The sequence below is a fragment of the Mus musculus genome, chromosome 14, assembly GCF_000001635.26.
Source record: "Mus musculus strain C57BL/6J chromosome 14, GRCm38.p6 C57BL/6J".
Classification (NCBI taxonomy): Eukaryota; Metazoa; Chordata; class Mammalia; order Rodentia; family Muridae; genus Mus; species Mus musculus.
Genome location: NC_000080.6, coordinates 28002748 through 28024917, shown reverse-complemented (window position 1 = coordinate 28024917; position 22170 = coordinate 28002748). Strand labels below are relative to the sequence as shown.

Sequence of the window (22170 nt, the reverse complement as noted above, 5' to 3'; positions counted from 1 at the left end):
ACATCTTACTAAGGGAAGAATAATGAACTCTGATCTGGAAACTAAAGATGGCTGCCTTGCAGAACAGATCAGGATCTCATTGCAATAGAATCAAATGTGACTAAATGGAGCAGTCGGTACATGCAGTTTTCACATCTCAAAGTCATGCTAATGATAAAAGTCCTGAGGTGACCTTTTAGTAGCACCTCTCCAAACAGACAGCTAAGCTCTCCCGTTTGTATTTATTGTCACTACGCGGTGCAGACTCTGAGACAGGACTGAAGCACACTCCGGACTTGGATGCGTCTTTCCAAGGATAAATCAAATATAAAGGAAACATCCTATGAAACTCCATCAAATCCCCTTTCTTTTAACAGAAACACAACGATTAAATTTTTCACATATCTCCTAGTAAATCAAAGATAAAGTTCTAAACCTTAGTAGTCCAGACTCAATAAATATGATTAATCTCCCACTCAGATACAGGACCGCCTATATTGCTGAGTTATCAACCATGTCCAGAATTCTAAGCCTCCCTAGATAGCTTGAATTCTAAAATCCAAAGAAATAAATACTTGAAGACATATCTCTGAACACAGTTTTCACTATTAGGGCAATGTTCATCACCAAATATGAAATGGCTAAGAACCCCTACTGACAAAAATGGACAGGTTGGCCCTTTCTAACATCACTGTAACAGTAGAAAGGTCGTAAGCTCACGATGTTCTCTCAGTAAACAGTGATGCTGCCTACTGCGTCATACAAGACCCTTCCCTGAGCACCGGATGTCCTTAATGTATGGAGGTCATCATTGCTCCTCCTAGACACGTGAACCATTTTTTCATGACAGCAAGCTGAAGTTCATATTCACTGTTTGTCTTGTCCAAGGTCACCTAGCCATTAAAGGCAGGTCCACATCTCAAACTGAAGTCTACAACTCTAATTTCACTTCCACAGGGGCTGGGGGAGGGTTATAAAGGACCTTATAATCCAGTCATTTGTCACAGTGACGACATAGTATCACCCAAACTAAATCATAAGTGCCCTAAAAACTGCAACTCTTTGTTCCTTTTTAAATAGTAAATTGCCAGTTGTGATGGTCGGCTTTATTTGGTTACTCTGAAACTCCTAGTTATTAATCTAGGTGTTGTGAAGAGATTTTTCAGACATGACTAACATCTATAATCAGTTGATTTTAAGTTTTAAGAAGACTATCTTCTGTCCTCTGGGTGGGGCTGGTCCTATTCTTTGAAAAAAAATAATAATAAAAGGCCTTAGGAGCAAAGCTTTCCCCTGTGGATTACAGCAGCAGCCTGTGTCTGAGTTTTCTATCTGTACTTCCTGGTAGTCACATTACACCTGCTGGGCTTGTCCAGCCCCCCTCCCTGCACCACCACCCTCCCACCCCCCGCCTTAGAGTATAAACCATCTCTTTTCAGGGAGTCCCTTAATTTAGTTAAATTTATTAATCTGGGTCTGTTTCTCTGACTGAACCCCAAATGCCAATGCCAAGTGAATTTGGCGGGACCTGGCAGTATTCCCAGAGCTGCCCAAATGATGCTCACTGTGGCTAGCACGGCTTATGGAGCCGTCTTTGTCTAAAGCTTCTGCTCTGCCATCTTACTGGGCTCTGGTTTTCTTTACTAGGAGTGAAGTTTAAGGCACGAACCCTCAAATGGCACTTCCAAATCCAAATAGTAAAGAATCGTATAAATGAGAGTGAACATGCTTCTGTCTCATGCAAATCACAAACCCATCCGGTCACAGTTTGCAGTACAAAATGTGTTGAAAAGAAGAACTGCATTTCTTTTCACCATGACAAAGCAATGAGCTTCTCTCTAAAAATCCAGTAAGCATCCATTTTAGGGATAAGAAACTGTCCTCTGGATCCCTCAGAACTTCTCTTGCATCAAAGCTTTAAGTCCCTGTTTAGGAAAAACTGTAGTGATCTATGTGGAGTTATCACCATACAAGGGATGGGTAACCATGGATTTGCTGAGAGAGTGGTAGCCATGGCTTAGAAAGATGGAACATGTCAAAGAAGCCTGAGCCATCCGCAGAGGTGGGGAACTTCTGGGAAACAGAAAGCACTGTGGCAGGGACAGCTGAAAATAAGGATGCTAAGGAAAATAAGGCACACAGCTGCTTCACCCAGGTCTCCACCAAAGCATACTCACGAATACTGACACATCTGATGAACATCCCCTGGAACATGGAGTCTGTGGCCCCAAACAACTGCTCCAGAACCCCCAGAGTTCCTTAAAATATACTTCCTGTCTTACTGTAAAAACACAGGGGGCACTTATACTCTGCATTCATCTTTCCTATAGTGTGAAGTGGTGGGATGGCTTTAAATAATTTACTGTAAAATAAAAAAGTCTAAAATTTTATGTTCGATGTCATAATTTTTTTTAACCTGGGAGATACTGGATGATCCATTTGAGAATTGCCAGTGAATGCAAAATACCCCCCAAGTCATGAATAAGCAATGTGGAGTTATTATTGCTGTTGTTATTATATTAACTGATGTTCAAGCAAAAGATCATAGGACCTAAAAACTCCTCTAATCCATACAAGTGAATAAGATAACAAGGTAATAAGGTTAATAAGGAAAGTTTCTAGGGACCATATCACAGTCAGCTGAATGGTAAAGATGCCCAGAGGTATCACTGATGAAGGGAGACACTGGGACTATTTTCCTTGGAATTCAGGCAGCCTTGTTGCCAGAATCTTCACACTAAACTGTGTGTTCCCTGATACCATCAGTGAAATAAACGTCGACAAAGACAGGGTTTTGAGGGCTGCAGATGTGATGTGGTTGTTTTTCTGGACTCACCTCTTTCTCTGTCAGCTCAGCCTGTAAAGCGTTGACCTTCTCTTTGAGGTCTTTGTTCTCCTTTCGAAAGGATTCTATCTCTTCTAGTCTTTCTCGATCATCTCTCTCCCTCTGCTCTTTCAAGCGCTCTATTATTCTCTCCTGCAAGGCAGAAAGAACACAGGGGTTAATAATTCATCAGTGTGTATCACTAAGCCTATTGCAAAAGAAAATCAGGAACAATTCAACTAAAAATTTCTCTGTATCACAGTAGTGTGTGTGTGTGTGTGTGTGTGTGTGTGTGTGTGTGTGTGTGTAGAAATATGTGCAGGCTGGTGCACATGCAAAGAGATCCTGATATCTCTTATGTTCTTCAATCCCTCTCTACCTTATTTTTTGTGATGGTTTCTCATTGATCCTGAAACTCACTGATGTGGCTAGTCTGCTTGCCTGGTGACCTACATTAATCCTCCTATTTCTACAAAGTGCTAGGATTACAGATACAAGCTCCTATGAACATTTTTTTTATTATTTTAATGAGGGCACAGGGTATGGAAGTCAAGTTTGTATTGCTTTGTAGGAAGAACTTTGTAGAGGTTCCCCTATTCCTGGAAGAAATAACATTATTGTTGTTAATTATCATCATTATTGTTATTATTAAAAACTGTTATTGAAGCTTACATTGTGGTACAAAAATATATTTCAGCTGGCTGAAAATAAAACCAGACAAGAAAGAAATCATGACCTCCCCCCCCAAATTTCTCTTCTCTAATCACAGCAGGATGGACCACTGATGTTCAGTCTGTGAGCTGCATTTCATTCACACTCCCTGAAAAATGCCTAGAGCAGGTCTAGAGGCAGGAGGGTCAGCCAGAAGCTCTTCAGAGCAGAATACCTACACAGTGCTGGGAAGAAGCAGAGTGCCTTTCTTTGGTCTTAACCCTGCTTCTTTGGCTTCTTCATTTGGCGTCCAAGGACTTCCTGAAGCCTCTTCTGAGACTACAAAGAGGACTACTGGGTGGTGAGGAGCCGGGCCTACTGCCCCACCCAGGGCTTGAGGCTGAGCTAAGGAAGATATTGTGAGACAAACAGAAGCCTGCCAAGAATCTGAGTTGTTTCATCTTATTTTTGGTGTGTCTTGCATTGTATTCCTTTCAGTGGCTCCTTCACAACTGCTGAGGACTCTAGAATTCAGGCTCAGTTTAATTGAAGTATAGACATCTCTTGCACTGAGAACTTACTCTGTACCAGGAACTCATATGTACTTCTTATTAGTTATGATCACAACCTCAAGGGCACAACTGTAACTGGTGAAGAGACGAGGCCTCTGAGAGTACCCAGAGGCTATGGACTCATCCAAGGTGACCTGATGATTGTTGATACAGACTGAACTAACAAGGAAAACATGAGACAAGGACAGACCTGCCTTGAGTGTGGCTTTTCCAGTGTCTCTGGAGACAGTTCGTTGCTGCTGTTGTTGTTGTTGTTGGTGGTGGTTGTCTGTTTTTCCCAATGGTCTCTTGACAACAACCCGAGACTCCAGAACTTGGGTTTAGTTTGAGCAAAATGCAGATATTTCCTGTACTGAAAACTTATTTCACACCAGGGACTGTCATATGTGTTTAATGAACAGGGAAGCTAATTTGAATATTAGCCTGTGACTTGAGATCCCTAAGGAGGCAACTGTGTTGTCAATTATAATAATGTATATACCTAATAATTTGAGGAGAAGAAAAATGACTACTGTTATCTTGTAATTTTAAAGCATCTTGCACATAGTACATTATTAGGTCAGTGGGTGGCACAGAGAAAATGGATCTATTAACTATGCATATTTATTTCTTCTTGATCCTGGTTATGGTCTTATTTTACTTTGGAGGTAAAATGCTAACTAACTAGATCCTATGTGATCCACAAAGGAAGAAGTGAGAGCAGTGAAATATAAACCTGTAAGGATTTTTAGCAGCTTTCAGACTCCCAGGCCTTCTGATCTTTGCCTGTACGACAACTGTCAGTCTACCTTCTGGACTCCTCTGTCCCATCCCTAAATCACATAGATGCTGCCATGACATTTCTCAACCTCCAATGAAACCATGTCACCCAACTGGAAACCTCCCAGAAGCCATGTGGTCAGATGCATCACATGTACTGTCTTTCAAAACTCTTACACAGTTTGGACTTAAATTCATCCTCCCAGCTTAGTCTTGCAAAGAGCAGCCCATGAGTCTAGAACTGGACAACCTGCCTGGCACACCACAGGGTACTCTAAAATGATGGTGGAAGGAAGAACTTAAGGATCCTCTTGCTTCAAGGATCCTCTTGGCTTCAAAGCAAAGGTCATAAGATGGAGAACTGTGTTAATATTTAGAAGGTGTCAGTCATTCAGAAAGTAAGTCAATTTGCTTTAAACACTGGGTACTACTATCTAGGCATTGAGAGAGAAGGAAGGAGAGGGGGACAGTGGGAAGGAGGGAGGGAAGGTGGGAAGGATGGAAGGACGGAGGGAGAAGGAAACAGAGAAATAGAAGCAAAACAAGCATTATAATACTTTAAAGGTTATTGGTGATTCAGTATGATAAAATACTCCTCCATTGATGACAGAACTAATTTAACTGTCACATGTAGAGGACCAGATGTCAAGAACATGTGTTAAAAGTCCCAATATGCCAGGATCCACTTGGTTAACATCTAGCTTGCAGAAATCCCAATACCATATTGTTCTTTGAGCCATATTTGCACTGGCAAGCTCTGTGGGCACTCATTGGCTCTGCACAGCTCGATTCATGAGGTGCTTTATCAAAGGGTAGGGACTGCATCTCAGTGGCCTGGGGCTCTACTGTCCAGCTTTCCCAACTGCTTATCTGGAAGGTGGCTACAGCAAGGCTTGGCCAGACAGGATTTGTCAACTCAGTGGGTTCGAGCTCTTGAGCTTCTGTGTGACATACTCAATGTTAGTTTCCACTGGTGCTGCATCTCATACCCAGGGCAGCCTCATGGGTGCTAAGCAAATACTCTACCACCATGCTTTGTCCCTGCCTAAGTAACAGAATTTTGACTCAGTGACCTGTATCATTTTATATGCCTTCTACAGTTGAATGAGTTCCTGGAAGTTAAAGTCAAAAACACTCTCCTGGTGCCATAATAAAAGGGAAACAGTAAGGCAGAGTTTGACATATTCCACACACCAGTCAAAGACAGCAGGCCATTACTTATTAAAGGCTGAGGACATAATTCAGCATAACAACACATGCTGGAATGTGTAAGACCCTGAATTAGATTACCAATACTATAAAAGGAAAATTACTTATACACCCTCAAAAATTTACTAATTTTTTTTAATTTACTGATTTTTTTTTTCATACCATGCCTTATTCAAGAGTAGTGGTTCTCAACCTACAGGTGTAAACCCTTCAGAAACCTTCTATCTCCAAAAATATTTATGTTATAATTCATAACAGTAGCAAACTTACATTTATGAAGGATCAGTGAAAATAATTTTGTGGTTGGTGAATTACCTCAATGTGGGGAACTGTGTTAAAGGGTCACAGCATTAGGAAGGTAGAGAACCACTGTCCTAGAGGATATGTTCAATTAACTGTAAGTAAAGATGGAATTTCTGAGAGAAAAGCTATTTAAGGTTATAGTATGATGTCCTTATAAGTACAAAGATCAGGAAGTTTAAGTCCTTGTGATACTTGATCTTAGATGTCAGTATGACTGAATCAAGCTACATGTCAGCGATTAATAAAGCACACTCTGGGTGTGTCTGTAAACCTATTTCCAGAGATCAGTGTAATAGATTATTGATCCTTTGTGGGAGCATAGTATAGCAGCATTATTAGGAAAGCAGGGCAGGGGGGACAGTTCTTCTGTCAGGTCACAGCTTTAGAAAAGCAATTAATACAGCTTTACTTATGGGCTAGGTGGCCTTGGTGAGTACCCCGGGAGAAGCAACAAAGTTTCAATCATAGGGCAGCACTTACAGGATAGAAATGACCTCCAGGAGTCCTGGGTGACCAGTTAGCATGGTCACAACCAACAATGCTGCCTGCGAAGTCCAAATATCTCATTTTACCTTATTGAGCCCATGTCCTACCTTCAAAATGGAGGAGTGGTATGACAGTTAGTGTTATTTGACATAGTCTAGAATCACCTGGGAGATGGACCTTTGGGCATGCCTATGGGGAAATATCTTGATTATTATCGATTGATAGGGGAAGAACCATCTTAATTGTGAGTAAGAACATTCCTTTGGCAGGGAAACTTTGACCATATAAAGGAGAGAGACAACTAAGTAGTAGCATATATTCATTTATTGCTCATTTTTAGTGACTGTGGGCAGTATAATAAAATGCTTCAAGCTCCTATGTTGCCTTGACCTCCTGTCCATGAGGAACTGAAGTAATTCTTTCTCCTTAGGGGATTTTATAAGAGTACTTAATCACAGTGGACAGGAAAAGAAACTAAGAGATAAATTGGTGTTAGAAGTGGGGTTGTCAGTACCCCAGAGCTCTTGACTCTAGCTACATATGTATCAAAAGATGGCCTAGTTGGCCATCACTGGAAAGAGAGGCCCAGTGGACACACAAACTTTATATGCCCCAGTACAGGGGAACGCCAGGGCCAAAAAAAAATGGGAATGGGTGGGTAGGGAAGTGGGGGGGAGGTTATGGGGGACTTTTGGGATAGCATTGGAAATGTAATTGAGGAAAATACGTAATAATAAAAAAAAAGAAGTGGGGTTGTTGGTATGATAAACCCGACTATGTGACTCTTAGGCTGCTAGAACTATTTTGTGGCTAGAATGTGGAAGAACTTAGAACTGTAGGCTACAAAAGCAGGTGAATGTTGGAAATAGAAGTAATGGATTATTCTGGTTGGATTTTTGGTGACCAATACTGAGAATATGTGTACTATGGATGCTGTGCTGATGGAGTTTCAGAGAACAAGGACTCTATAAGGAACTGGGAAGGGAGTCATGTGTATGATATTTTGACCATGAATATGGCTTTCTGCCCTGATAATTTGAGTGAAGCTGAATTTAAAGATCATAAACTAGTCTTTTTGACACTAGAAATTTGAAGACAGGAGTACATTCAGGTTGAGCACGTCTATATTTTACTTCACTTATTCAAATCTATAGTGAAAATCAGCAAAAAAGATGGGCAGAAAGATGTAAAAACTATAGTAATTAGAAGACAGAGGGTAATTATTAAAGATCAATATGCTGCTCTATACTATACCAATAGAACACATGCACTGAGGGAAACATACTAGCCAAACAAGGCTCTGACTTGTGGGATTGCAAACTCATTTGAAGGGGAGGGTCTAAATTAAAACAGATTTGCTGAATGGCTCCCTTGTTCTTGGAAACCAGATGCCTAGAGATGTGCTTCCAGAGTCAGGTCACAGAAACTGATGTAACTATGTTCCAAGAGGGTCAGGCTCCATCCTGAGCGAGCACATCACTGTTTCATTCAAGCTTACAGTCATTATTTTGAGAAACTAAAACCAGAAGATATAAAATATCCATAATGGAGCACAGAGAGAAATGAGTGCAGGCTCACTTACTTGCTCAGCTTGCTTTGTTTTCACTCTTGCACAGTTCAAGACCAGCCATTGAAATGGTGCTGCCCAAACTCAGGCTGAGTCTTTCCACCCTAATTGAGCCAATTTAGAGGAAAAATATTCCTCATGGACAGACCCACAGACCAACCTGATCTAGGTAATCTCTTATTATCAAGACTCTTCTCAGGTGATTCTAGACTGTGTAAAGTTGGCTATTAAAACTAACCATCCTATTCATCCATGTGCTATTGTTTTGAAGGCATGAAAGAATTAGGGGGCCATACACAGCATCAGGGTTGAGTCAGATGTGGTAGGGTCAGAGTCTCTGTAAAGAGGGCCAGAGAGGACACTGCATAGTCTGAAGTGAAAACCATGATATTGTAGAAACTTCAAGATAGTGGAGATGCCAATACCATGGGCAACTCCAGGGAGAGTTACAGACATGGAATGTAGATTATCCAGAAGATAATCTATAGGTTGATGATAGCAGAGCTAAGGGGGTGGGGCTACACAGTTTATTGGAATCTAAATGATTACATTATGTGCCCCAGATGCCAGGCATGGAGGAGTATCAGGAGTTGATGCTTTGTTGGGTTTGGAGTAATTTATCCTTGTTAGTTTGTTTTGGTTTTCACTGCTGTTATTTCGCCTTTTGTTTAAGTGTAACCATTTCTTGTTTTTTCTGTTTAGAATAGGAATGATATTTACTCTGTGTCATTATTCCTGGAAGTATATAACTTGTCCTTTATTTTAGAAGAACCTATGGGCATACAGTTGGGAGACTTCTATATTGGTTATATTAATTGATATGGAAAGACTTATTTTTTTGTGGCTATGAACAATCTCTTGGTAATAAAACCTGGATTATATAGAGAGCTAACTGCATGTATGCATTCAGTGTCTTTTCCTTGTGACTGTGAACATAATGTGACAAGCTGCTTCTAACTCCTCCTGCCTTGATTTCCTTGTAATGAAGGACTGAACCTTGAACTGTGAGCTAAAATAATTCTTTTCTCCTTTACATTTTTTTTTTTTTTTTGGTCCAAGCACTTTACCACAGCAACAGGATAAGAAACTGTGGGAAGTTAGTGTTTTCCCAATACATTAGAATATCTGTACCTGCTTAAAAATTACAGGTCTCTTGGTTCACAGCAGAGTAGCTGGAAAAACAGTCTTTTTAAAAGCTCCCCAGGTGATAAGACTATTTGGATGCAATCAAATGTTTCTGACCAACAGGAAGAAGTAGTTAAATATTCTATTATTCTCCTTTATCTGCTCCTCTTCAGTGAGCTTTCCTGTGCCTCTGAAACACACTAGCATTCTATTTGGGGAATCCTTAGAAAACCCATTCCAAATAAAGTCTTCTGAGTTAGTTTGTGTGTCATCACAGGGAGACCCCCAAATCAATAGTAAACAGAGTTTGAAAATGAGCAAGCTTAGAAGCCAAAGCTTCTCCGCTCCACGATTTTATTGGACTTCAGCATCTGCATTTTTAGAGTTGGATCTTGAACTTTTGAGCAAGTCACAGAGATTACAGCTCTCTGCTATCACCAGCAGTCCTCCCTGCATTCCCCTCCACCATTGGACTCATTTTTGTGTCCCACCTGGACCTTCTAGTTCTCTGAGTTCTCAAGTCATCGTCCAAGGTGCAACTCAGGAGCTATGAACCCGGAGTTACAAATCTGTGCTCTGAGCAATTCCCTGTCTAGGTGCTTCCAAAAGAGACAAGAACGGGAGGCCAGGACATTCAAGGTGCTTTGGGGAGATTCAGTGCTGACTGAGGCTGTAGAGAAAGGACTGGTTCTAGGGACTGACTGGGAAGTAATGAAGGCAAGAGAGAGATGGCCACACCCTGTTAGCTTCAGCTCTCTTTCTCTGATGCCCCCTTAGGCCTCAAAGGAAGAACTCAACAAAAGGGTATCTTACAATTGGGAACCTCTTTGAATTTAAACTCAAATAAATTAAATAGAATCCAGAAAAATATCCTATCAAGAATCCATGACATAGAATGTATATGGCATCTGTTTAAGTCTATGAATTTTAAGAAAGAAATCAAGAGGAAGGGCCTGGCATATCATCAAAATATACAACAGGAACACATAATTTAAATCTTCTTTGAATCATTTTTTTTTAGAAAAAAAATTACTAAAATGAACTCTGAGAACAAATTTTCTAGGTTGAAAGAATATCTTTCCCTGAAATGTCAGTGTATTAATATTCTTATAGATTTTTAATAAAATTTAGAATCATAAACTAATTTCAAATTTATAAATTCATAACTTTACTATGACCTTGGAGACTACCTAACCTTGAATTGTAGCCCTTTCTGTTGCCTTCCATTTATTTATTGTTTGCCACAAAGACTGGATAAGTTGGGGGAAGCCCACTAGGCCCTGTTCAAGATTTTATGTCAGCAGCTTTTATGGCTCTAGTGCCTCCTGCTTATTCTGAAGTACGAGTCATAACTAAAAGTATGGTGGCCTGGGAAAATGATGGAGTACACTATCTAGTTCTTCCATTCAGCAGAGAAGACTGGAAGGGATAATCATTTGTCGGGGTTACCTAATTAGAACAGAGTTAGGCTGGCTGCCAGGCCTTGCTACGGTATTTATTCTTTACATAATCATGCTATTGCTATTGTATGATATTCCCCAAAGAAAACTCCATAGCCCAACAAGCACTGTAGACATGTTATAGAAAGTGCCACATAACTGAAAATGGGAACAGAGATGAAAAAAAAAAAAAAAAAAACCAAGTGTACACAACTTTACTTTCACATTTCAGCTTTTTTACATTTTCTCCATTTCAAGCTGAATTTGAAAATAATATCAACAATGGACCTAAAGTCTGTGCTGACACATTCATTATAAGGCTAACCCCACATAAGCTCTCCTTCAGAAGTCTCATGAGAGCAGGGATTTCCCCCATCCTCACCTCTGTCTCCCGCACCCCAGTGTGTGGTGGTGGTGGGGAGCTACAGCACAGCATGGAGATCAAAGGGCAATAGCCACCCTAGGTCTCAGTGCTTGCCTTCCATCTTCTTTGAGACAGACTCTCTCCTTTGAGACCCGTGAGCGCCTGGAGATTCCTCTGTCTCTGCTGCCCACCTTGTTGCCTCAGAGGCACTGGGGTTGCAGACATGCGCTGCAGCGTCCAGCTTTATTTGTGCTACATGGATGCAGACTAGACTTGGGTCCTCAAGCTTGAACAACAGTTTATCCACTAAGCTATCTCCCCAGCCCTTTATCTCACAATCACTCAAGAACTTCACCTGCCCCCCTGCAGGCACTGGCTCTGGCACAGGGAAGAGCTGAGAATGAGGACACCATGTGCACGTTCCCCTGTAGCTATCATAAGTTGTAAGAGCTGCACAGTGGATGGGTGGAGTAATCCAACCAGGGGGAAGGAACTAGAGATCATTTTAATAGTTAACAGCAGAGCTCAGAATGGTCTGTTTGTCTAATGGCTTTCATTCTTTCATTCATTTGTTTTTATTCCTGTGAAGCCTTTAAGTGTTCATCAGAATGAAAGCTTTAGAATTACTTTCTATTCCAAAAATAGTAAAAAATGCAAGTTCTTATAAGGCCCTGAGAGACCTTATTACCCGACTTCTTCCCAGACTCCTTACAGTGTTATCCACTCTGCCTGCAACTTAAGGGCCTCGCAAAAGGACCCATGGCTCACCTACTTCAAGTTTTTCTTAAACTTACCTTTCCTGTCTTTAACCTAAAGCCCATCTGTAGGCCATAACACCCCAGTAGCACTCTACCTCTCTCTGATTTCTCTCCATCTTAAGAAAATAACACCCCTCTGAAAACCCTCCTATGCCACTAATTCATTACTTTCTCTTTCTCCTCCTCCCTCATCAGAATGAGAACATTGTGAGAACTAGACCTTCATCCATTCACAAGAGGATAGGTAAGTCAACAATATCCAGCTCCTACTGAGCAGCCCAGAAGGTGCTATGCTAAGCCCCGCATATGGCAAAGTAAAACACTATCTTGTCTCCATTTAGAGTACAGTAAAAAAGGGCAGTTAGTTCCATTAAAACAGACACGCAGAGAGTTATAGATACAATGAGGATTTGTGGGAGTTTGTTGTGTGGAATGGGGACACCAGCACAGTGTCTCTATGGAAATGACTGATAAAATAATGACAACTAAAATAATCCCTTTGATTGTTCTAAACACAGTCTCTCCTTAGCATGACAAAATCCACTGGGTGGGGACTTTATCACCCCAATTTCCCAGGTGAAGACACTGGGGAACTCAGAGGCTAAGTGTCTCACCCCAAATACTGAGTACAGGACCTAGGATTGAACTCACACAACCTTTCTCAACTCAGAAGAATTAATTCTATGTATAGAAAAATCACTCCCCGAGCAAAGAGGAGCAAACGCAAAATGACAGAGGCAGATTTGAAATCTAAAGGGCCGACGAAAGCTACAGCGCAGAGATGTATGGAAGAGACAAGCACAAGGAGGAGGTCCTGGACAGAAAAGGGCCTTGTCAGAAAAGAAGGGTGAGAGTTTTACCATCCAAAATTTAGTGGAAAAGTTAGTGGATGTTTTATAAGACAGCCAAAGGTGATGCTGTTTTTCAGTTTCAAGAAGATGTCTGCAGTGTGCCCAGTCCCCTGGCTAACATGGAAGTCTGAGGAGAAGCTGGGACTAGGGGCAGTGTGGGGACAGGGAAAACCAGGTGCAATTGAATGTATTTGTACTGACTCCTCCCCAAGCTGTTTCTCGGAGGTCTGCGCCCCTGCTTTGGACATTAAGCTCACCTTTTCCGACAAGGCCTCCTCCAGTGTGGCCAGAGCTGTGTCCGTGTTGCTGGAGTCTGTCTGCAGGGACTTCACTCTGTCTTTCAGGTTGGTCAGCTGTTTGTCCTTATCCCTAAGTTGTTCTTGCAAGTTTTCAATCTAAAAATAAAGATTGACATGTTTAATACACATTTTCTATGTAACCAAAGCCAAGATTCGTGAAGACAACTCTTTTTTATTTTGTTTTTTAAAGACCCTGATATTTGGGCATCATTGAACCAGTATTATTGAGATTACATCTGACTGAGAAGTAAGAAAAATTCTGAGCTCTTAATCCATTTATTGCCATTTTCTATTTATAAGCAGAACACTCTCCATACAAATGCAAGACCCCTAGTCATTTAAATACTATTATTTCTCTGTTTCTACCCATCTAACACTTTTAAGGCTCAAGTCCATAGACCTTGCCATAGTAAGACCGAAGAATGTTCCCCAGGATTAAATCCTTCACTGGGCAGACACTGAGTACATCCCCATTCTTTACTAGGCAGAGCCCACACAGCCATCCACTCAGTCCTTTTATCCAGCAAGAAACATTGTGATATACCAAACGTTGTCAAGTGGCTGTTTCAAAGTGACTGCATGGAAGCCAAGTAGGTTATCAACAGCAGACTGTTAATGGGAAGAACTTGTGATATAAGTCATATGCAACAAGGACTAAACACTCCATTTGGCAACTAAGTCAGATGCTGGCAGCCAACCAGGCACTTTATCCAGTATCTGCATCCCGAAATAAACACAGAAAACAGCCGATTATAAGGTCTGCCTGGCAGCAGCAGCAAGGACCTTCTCCTAGGCATTGCGTCCACTATCACTCATGTTTTTATTCTCTGCTTTCAAACCATGTATTTCTTATCTAAGGTTTTCTTAAGCCCGCTATGCAAACAATTTATTCATATTAAGGGTTTTTAAATGACAGGGAAATAAAGCAGTACAACTCTGAGATAAGTCCATTCAAAATATTTGTATTCTGCACCCAGCTTTCTCAGGGACTCATTCCAAATGCACGCTTCACATTGGGCTGCTCGAGCCACTTGGGAGATTACTTGACTCCTTCTGTTGGAATCTGGAATGGCCACGGAAATAATGTCGGCAGTAGTCATGAAAATGGAGAGATGGCAAATAAGGTACCACTATAGCATCTTCCAAGCAGTTCTAAAGAATCCAGGTATGGTGACTCGTGCTATGATTCTGAGAGTTAGAAGGCTTGGAGCAGGAAGGCTCTCAGAGGTTGAGGATAGCCCAGACCATACAGTGAACTCCAGATCAGCCCTGTGCCACAGAGTGAACATTGTTCTAAAGCAAGACATAATGTAGTTCTAAAGAGAAAGGAAGGAAGTATCTACACCTGAGGTGACGGGACCCGGACTGGGCTGATGGACTTTCCCAGGATGTGGCACATTCCTGTACTCCCCATGCACCTATAGCAAGAGGGGAGGCAGAGGCAAGAGAAGCCAGACACTTCTGGTTCAGATAGCCTGAGGTACACAGTGGCCAACAACAGAGGCCGGTCTCAAGGTGGACGGCAAAGATAGATACTTAGTACTGTCTTTGACCTCCACAGGACGCCATTGCCTCCATGTACACATTTTTTATAAAAGGAGACTTAAGAGGCTACAACACACAGAACAGATTGAAGAAGAATTTCTTGTACAACTTTTATAAAAATTAAAACAACAAACAAACAAACAAAGAATAATTCTCTAAATAGTTCCAGGAAGTAGAAATCACAGGAAGACATGGTCTTGGAGGCAGGCAGGAGAACAGAACTTCTGGATTTTGCTTTGGAAATTTCGACAATATCCTCCTTAAAATTTCAAACCAAGTAGGGCTTTAAAAAAAAAAAAAGAAATATGACCCGTGGTGGTACTGGGGCAGGCTGAGGGTAGGGTACAGTGGTTCAAAGAACTTGCTGCTCTCGTAGGGGGTCCCAGTTCAGTTCTCAGAACCCAGGTTAGGTGGCTCAAAACCACCTGTAATCCCAGCTCCAGAGGATCAAATGTCCTCTTCTGGTCTACACTTGCAGAGATAAATGCACAAGCACTCATATATAAGTAGAGATAAGAGGAAATCCTTAAAACCTAGCTAGTGAGATGAGGTGATATGTATGTATGTATGTATGTATGCATGTATGTGTGTGTGTATATGTATGTATGTATGTGTGTGTATGTATGTATGTATGTATGTATGTGATATGCATGTATGTATGTATGTATGCATGCATGTATGTATGTGTGTGTGTGTTGAGATTGATAATGACGAGATTGATCAGGGCGTAAAAGCATACGTCATCAAATCTGACAACCTGAGTTCAAAGCTCAGGGCCCACATGTTAGAAGAAGAGAATTAACTCCTGCAAATTTTCCACTTACCTCCACACATGTGCTGTGACACAGGCATGCCCACACACATATACTAACACACAAATAAATGCAGTAAAATAATATAAAATACCAAATGTACAAATAATACTGAACAAACACTATAAATGGCTAGCCAAAATAAATTGTCCATGTGCAACAGTTGGGGTGCAGTCTGTCTCCCAAAAGGCCCTTCTGGAAGCTGGGTTCTCAGTGTGCGGAAGTTTAGAGGTGGGGACATCGTGAAGGCTCTATCCTCATGAGTAGATTGTGTCTATTTTCATTGGGTGGAATTCAACTCATTGGACTCAATTCATTCTACCAAGAGTGGTTTGCTATCAGAAAGCAAGCCTGTTCCTTTTCCAGTCACCTGACACTATGTGACGACACAGGGACACAGGGTCAAAGCACCCATTATAATGCCACTTGCCATGTTGCGCTGCAGCCATTAGGCTGCCACAAGAAGCTGCTGCTGCTACTGCTGCAGTGCTGTTAAGCATCCAGAACTAAAACTATTTTCCCTGTTGTACAGAAGGAGCCACCCTTGGTATTTTGTAGAGTAACACAGAATAGACAAGTCACATCAAGTTATATGCGATGACATTGACATGAAGGTACTTAAAATCCCAATTTCACCCAATTGCAAATTAAATGGAAATTTTAGAATCTGAAAAGGAAAAGGCATAATATAAAATAATGCAACATTGACTGGGTAAAAATGAAGTTCTTCCACAGAGTAATGTATGCATATGCTATATGTGTGTATATATAACATACTATATTCATATATGTGTATAAAGTACATGTATATCACTAAGAATTTTTAAACAGTAAAGTAAATTTTATTTTCTCCCATGTTTTTCTGTATCTTCTAGTTTTTTCTTGAAGATAATGCACAAAATAAAGATACTGTCAACCCAACTACAAAATATAACAATGATATTAAAATGAGGTTTGAAGTAAGTTTTATTTCTTAAAAGGGCTTATTACGTGAAGAAATGTTCCTTTTACCTTCCTCTAAATAAATTCTTTCTGAAAATTAAATTTTAGGAAGCTGACATATGTAAAAATTTTAATCTGCTAGAAAATTATTACATACCTTTCTCTTGTTTTCAAACTGTTATGACACTTACCAAAAAAAAAAAAAAAAAAAAAAAAAAAAAAAAAAAAAAAGATTGGGATCTAGTTCTTGAAAGTGCGGCTCTCCACAAGGTTCTAGTAGCAGGAACTGGGTACTGAGCAAACTGGAAACTAAGGTTAGGATTGGCAATTTCAGAGATCATTTTTAAGAAACCTCATCTTCTACAAAGATTCGATTCACCTTGGAACATAGAGAACTCACAGAGATAGGTCTATGCACCAAAAGGCTGAAAGATAGGTCTGTGTACCCCAAGGCTGAGAGACGGATCTGTGTACCCCAGACCTGAGAAATACCACACTTGTCATTGAAGAAAGATGTTTCTTGTTACAGCCATCAAAACAGTAACCATACTGTGTCTGAAGCAAGGGCTGCACTTTCAGAGCAGATCCTTGGAGAACAAGCAAGGAATGGCAGCTTTAAGATCCTGGGGATCACATGGCAACTGTGATCTTAATGGGTTTAAGCTAACTTCTGAAATTCTACACTCCAGGACCCTCTATCAGAGTCCTTGACTCTCAGTGAGCTAGGCAAGATTTAGATCAATGGGACTTCACTCCTGCAGATAGATCCTTCATTGGCTCCCACGTTACTCAAGGACATACATGCGGCCCTTCAAGAGATGGTCTAAGAGCTGGATCTAGGACACAGCACGTGTCTAGCAGGAGTGCGATCCTGGGTTCAATGCCTAGTACTGCCAGAAGAAACAAACAAACAAAAAAGAGAATTCACTTGCTCTCCCACCAATCCCTACACTGGCTGCCATTTTGACAAGCCATGCTGCCAGGAACAGACTGCCCTTCTTCCCACCTCTGTCTGCTTCTTGTACTTGGAGAGCTCTTCCCATTCCAACTCTGTACTTGCTTAACTCTGACTCAAACCTTTCGATGCCAACACATACCCTTATCCTTCAGAAAGCCTTCTCTGCCCCTTCTCTGTCCCTCTGAATTTTTTATACGTTATTAGCGTTGCCTGGTCAAAGGCTGGAGAGGCAGCTGAGGGTTTGATCTGTCTTTTCGTGTGATTAGCTCTACAACTCTGCTGTAAGCTCAGTTAAGCCAAGTGTTCTCACTTGAATGTCTCTGGCCTTTCATTTGTTGAATAGAGAAGAGGAAGGGGGTGTGGCTACCAAAGAGACTGCCACACAGAGAAGAGACCAGAGCAGGGAATTGCAGGGTTCATCTGGCTCTGGGATTCTAGAAAGAAGAGATTAAAAAGTGGCAGGTAAGGTCATGATAGAGCATGCTTATGTTTGTAAAGCTTATCCAAAGGTGCCTTTCTGTTTTATTTTATGAGACTCTGAAACTCAATTACTAAAAAGTCTCTTTTTTTTTTTCTTAAGACATATTTCCGGAATTTTGTTATCTATATCTTAGGTATTAGTTTAAAGTTATTAACTGAAGCTACACAGACAACCAGATAAATTTAAGCAAATTAGTAATAATAATAACAACAAGAACAACAACAATAATAATGGATAAATTCAAAAAAATTACCAGATAGGTGAAGATTGCATGGAAAGGCCAGAATTCTATGCCTTAAGTTCTGACACAAGTGGCCTCGGGGAGATGCTATTGCTGAGCAACAGACAGCAGGTATCTGGGCTTTGGGGCCAACTATTGTATTATATCACTACCCATGACCATGTGACCTTAAGATCACCACAATGGAAACATGTCATTGAACTCCCAACATTCCAACAACCCTGACAGGTGCATTTAGTTAAATAAAGACAAAGACAAGATTAAGCCAATAGCCTAACAGCGAGAGAGGTTGAGAATACAAACACTGGGTGTTCTCACCTTCTGGAGTTAGATGCCCTTCATAAGTCAGTAGGAAAATTAGACTCTGGTGACCAAACAACCAACTCATATCTACAATATCTGTGGAAAAATTCATTGTTCCAAACCAAGCAGACCCAGCAGACATACAAACATGGATGTTATCCTCAATCCTCTCCTCCTTTCCCTTTCCCACCATTTCACATGATAGCATTCATGCTGACTTGATAAATACTTAGCAGTCATTTTTTTTCTCCATTTCTATAATTGTGTGACTCTGAAAATGAAATATAAACATATTCATAAAGTGTGTAACCTTCAGACTGGCTTCTTGCACTGAGCATAACTGTCTAGAGATTCATCCAAATTGTTAGGTTGTTCAATAATTTATTATTATTTATTTCTGAGTAGTGCTCCGTTGTCACTGTGGCAGCTTCTTTAACCATGTACCTGTTTAAAGGCATTGAAGTTGTTTCCAGTTTGGGCTATTACAGGTATTTTACTATGAACATTCACATATAGATTTGAGAGAGGTTTGTGTTTTTTACCTTTGAAAGAAGTTTTCACTACCCTGGTATAAATGCTACCCCAGGATGATTTCTAGATGATATGGAAGTTGTTTTTATTATGTAAAACACTACTGAAGTACTCTCTAGAGTAATGGTTCTTGGCCTTCCTAATGCTAGACCCTTTAAATTAATTTCTCTCATTATGGTGATTCCCCCAAACATAAAATCATCTCATTGCTACACTATTATAATAACTGTAATTTTGCTACTGTTATGGACTATACTGTAAATATCTGATATCCAGGATATCTGATATGTGACCCCAAGGGGGTCTCGACCCACAGGTTAAGAACCACTGCTCTAAAGTTGAACCAATTTGCATTTCACTTCTTCAATGTAAGAATGGTCTGGTTGAAACTACAATCTTACCAATGTTGTCTGTCACTAGTTGTGATTTTAGTGAATCTGATAGGTGGACTTTTACTCTGATTTCCCAATAGCTAGTAATTTGAATGTGTTTTTATACATGTACCTCCTCAATGAAATATCACTTCATGCCTTTAACCCATTTTCTTAATGGATTGTTTGTGACGATTTTGTTTTACCATTGACTTTTAAGGACTCTATATATTCTGTATATCTGTCTTTTGATACCTTGTGTGCTTTACACTGATTTGTTCCAAGTCCGTGGCTTATCTTTTAGTCTTCTTGACAGGGTCCCTGACTTCTACTTTTGGGAGAGAGGCTCACTAGTGATGGGTGCCCAGTCAGGGCTCTTCTGGCAAAGCTGCCAGGTATCCTGAGCTCAGTACTTAGAGCAGGCACAACATGATGCTAGACAGGCTGGCCTGCTGGGTTTTGCTGATGACATTTTATGGGTTGACTGGATCATCGCTAAATGTCCTGAGCTTCCCTCTCCTTTCTCTCCTTTGCTCCTTTCTGCCCTCTGTTGCTTCCTGTCGGCAGAGTTTCTGTTGCAGGGTTCTGGGACAGTAGCTGGAACAGGAAGAAAACCCAAGGGGGTCCCTAGGATCTGTTCAGGAAGTTCCCACAGAGCTCCTTCCTGCCTGCCTTCAGCGTCTTTTATGATTCCTGATATAGCTCAGAGCTACTAGGACTTGGGAAACCAATTCCATCTTGTCCTAGAACTGAAAGCTACCAAAAGCTTTTCGCTAAAATGGATTATTTCATTTACTCCCAACAATCTCATCATTGAAAAAAATCTAAGAAGCTGGCTAAGTGGAGGTTCATGTTCTCCCTGAGTGCGGGTGGAGTGGGGTAACTCCTGCCTCACCTTACCTTAGCTGTTCAGATACCTGCAGAACCAGAGCTCTCAGTCCTCTTCCTGCACCAACACAGTTAAGGACCCATTGGCACCAGAGAGTAGAAGGAAGGGAGTCAGGGTCTAGCTGGGGAACAAAGGAAAGGTTTGCAGAAGATGCTCTCTCTGTGATTCACTCTCAGGAAGGAAGCCCCATGGAAAATATATTCAAACAAGCTCACTGTGGGGGGGGGGGGGGGCAGCTGGCCAAGATGCCAAAATAAAGACTTATGTCATACCACTAAAATTTGTATTTTCAATCATGGGTTGGCACACAGTAGGTCTAAAGTAAATATTCTTTGACTGAAGCCCCCAAAAAGTGACCATTTAAATACTGGGTTAAACTTGGCTCAAATTACTTCCTCCCAGACAATTTTCTTGAGAACAACCACATCGTGACACCCTGTGGAATACTTGCGATACTGCACATTTGCAGCTCTGCAGACCAGAGTTGATGCAGAGGTACCACAAAGGAACCTGCTCCCCAAGGCACATCACCAGTGTTCAAAGGTCTCCAACGTTATCATCCACAGCCTGACCCCTTGGTAAGTAAGGTATTTGGAAATAAAGGGGGACAACTGCTTCCCACGCTTGGCACTTCTCTGGATTCCACAGCATTCATGATTTCCTTCTTCTTAAAACTAATTTTAAAATGTTAACCAAGACAGCATGTCCTCAAGTGGTATGGAATTTTGTATATTTTTTTTGTTTAGACATAAAATGAAATAAGTGGTAAATTTAAAACATCCCTACATCATTCTAAAACAGAACATTCATTAAAAATCCAATGATAAAATGGTAGCATCTAGGGCAGCCTCCAGAGGTACTCCCAGGGCGAGAGACCCTTAAGGTCTCACACTGCAGATAAGCTCTTTGGTACTCTGGCCATGGCTAACAGCCCTGCAGCGAGGATAGGGGAGGTCTTGAAGCCTCCTCAGCAGGGAGAAGCCCTGATGTCACAAAACTCATTTTTACTGAATGGGCTATGAAAAGCTTTACTTTTCTCCACATAAAATGCTGATAGTCCATTAAATTTAATGTGTAAAACACTAATGTTTTTTCATATTTTGTCCACCCTCAAATAAAAGGCAAAGTTTATGCAAGAGATCATTGTACGCAGCAAAAGTACATTTGCATACGAGTTTAACAGGAAATGACTAAAAAGATTTTATGACACTAATTTTATCTGAGAGTCCACAGCTTTAATGTATTGTACAAACTGGGAGTAAATTCCAACTATGCCCAGACAGAGCTTTCATTTTTATATTGTTCCTTGTTTATTCTAATAGTATCTGACACCAGAAAGTATTCTGCTTATCAGAATATGCAAAGCACTCTGAGAAAAAAAATTAAGAAGAAATTAATGGGATATACAGAAAAAAATGTTAAACAAACCCTTTAAAATCTCACACAATTCATAGAGGATTCAGACTCTGTTCAGGATGTACTAGCTCCCCTCAGATTTCCCCAGGTGAATTCTTTTAACCCTTGTGCATTGTGTCTACTCTATTTGAAACTTGAAATTTAGTTGACAAGATACTGTGTGCCTCCTATGCTTTGCTTTATTGCTAGTTAATCCCTACACTAAAATGCAATTGCAACAAACTTTACAACTGCAGTGTGCCTGCTAATCTTTGACTGTTTAAATAACATGCATTTTAGTAACTAAAAAATTGACATTCAGGTCACTAAAAGAAATCATTAAACTCTGAATAAAAACTTCTTTTCTTGTCCCCCACACTGTCAATAAACAACATGATAATCTTGTCACATTTTTGGCCACTGTCTCAGGAATGCATCTTAAGTACTCAAAGGATTAAATTAAATCTCACCTGCAGACAGGCTTTACAATTCAGGCAGAAACCTTAGTTCTCAAAG

At 40.7% G+C, this 22170-nt stretch overlaps 1 protein-coding gene across 37 annotated transcripts in view; it reads right to left on the bottom strand.

Annotated features, from left to right (window-relative positions):
- The window catches only part of Erc2 (ELKS/RAB6-interacting/CAST family member 2), an 856263-nt gene that overhangs the window by 453620 nt on the left and 380473 nt on the right, over positions 1-22170 (bottom strand). For all 37 annotated transcript variants that reach the window (XR_383172.4, XR_001781112.2, XR_383171.4 and 34 more), the window contains 2 exons: positions 13145-13282; positions 2816-2956 (listed from right to left, as the gene is read on the bottom strand). Coding sequence is in view for 28 of the 37 variants with exons in the window: in XM_006518931.3 (XP_006518994.1) it covers positions 2816-2956; positions 13145-13282 (279 nt within the window). In the remaining 9 variants the exon portion in view is untranslated. The remainder of the gene's footprint in view (positions 1-2815; positions 2957-13144; positions 13283-22170) is intronic.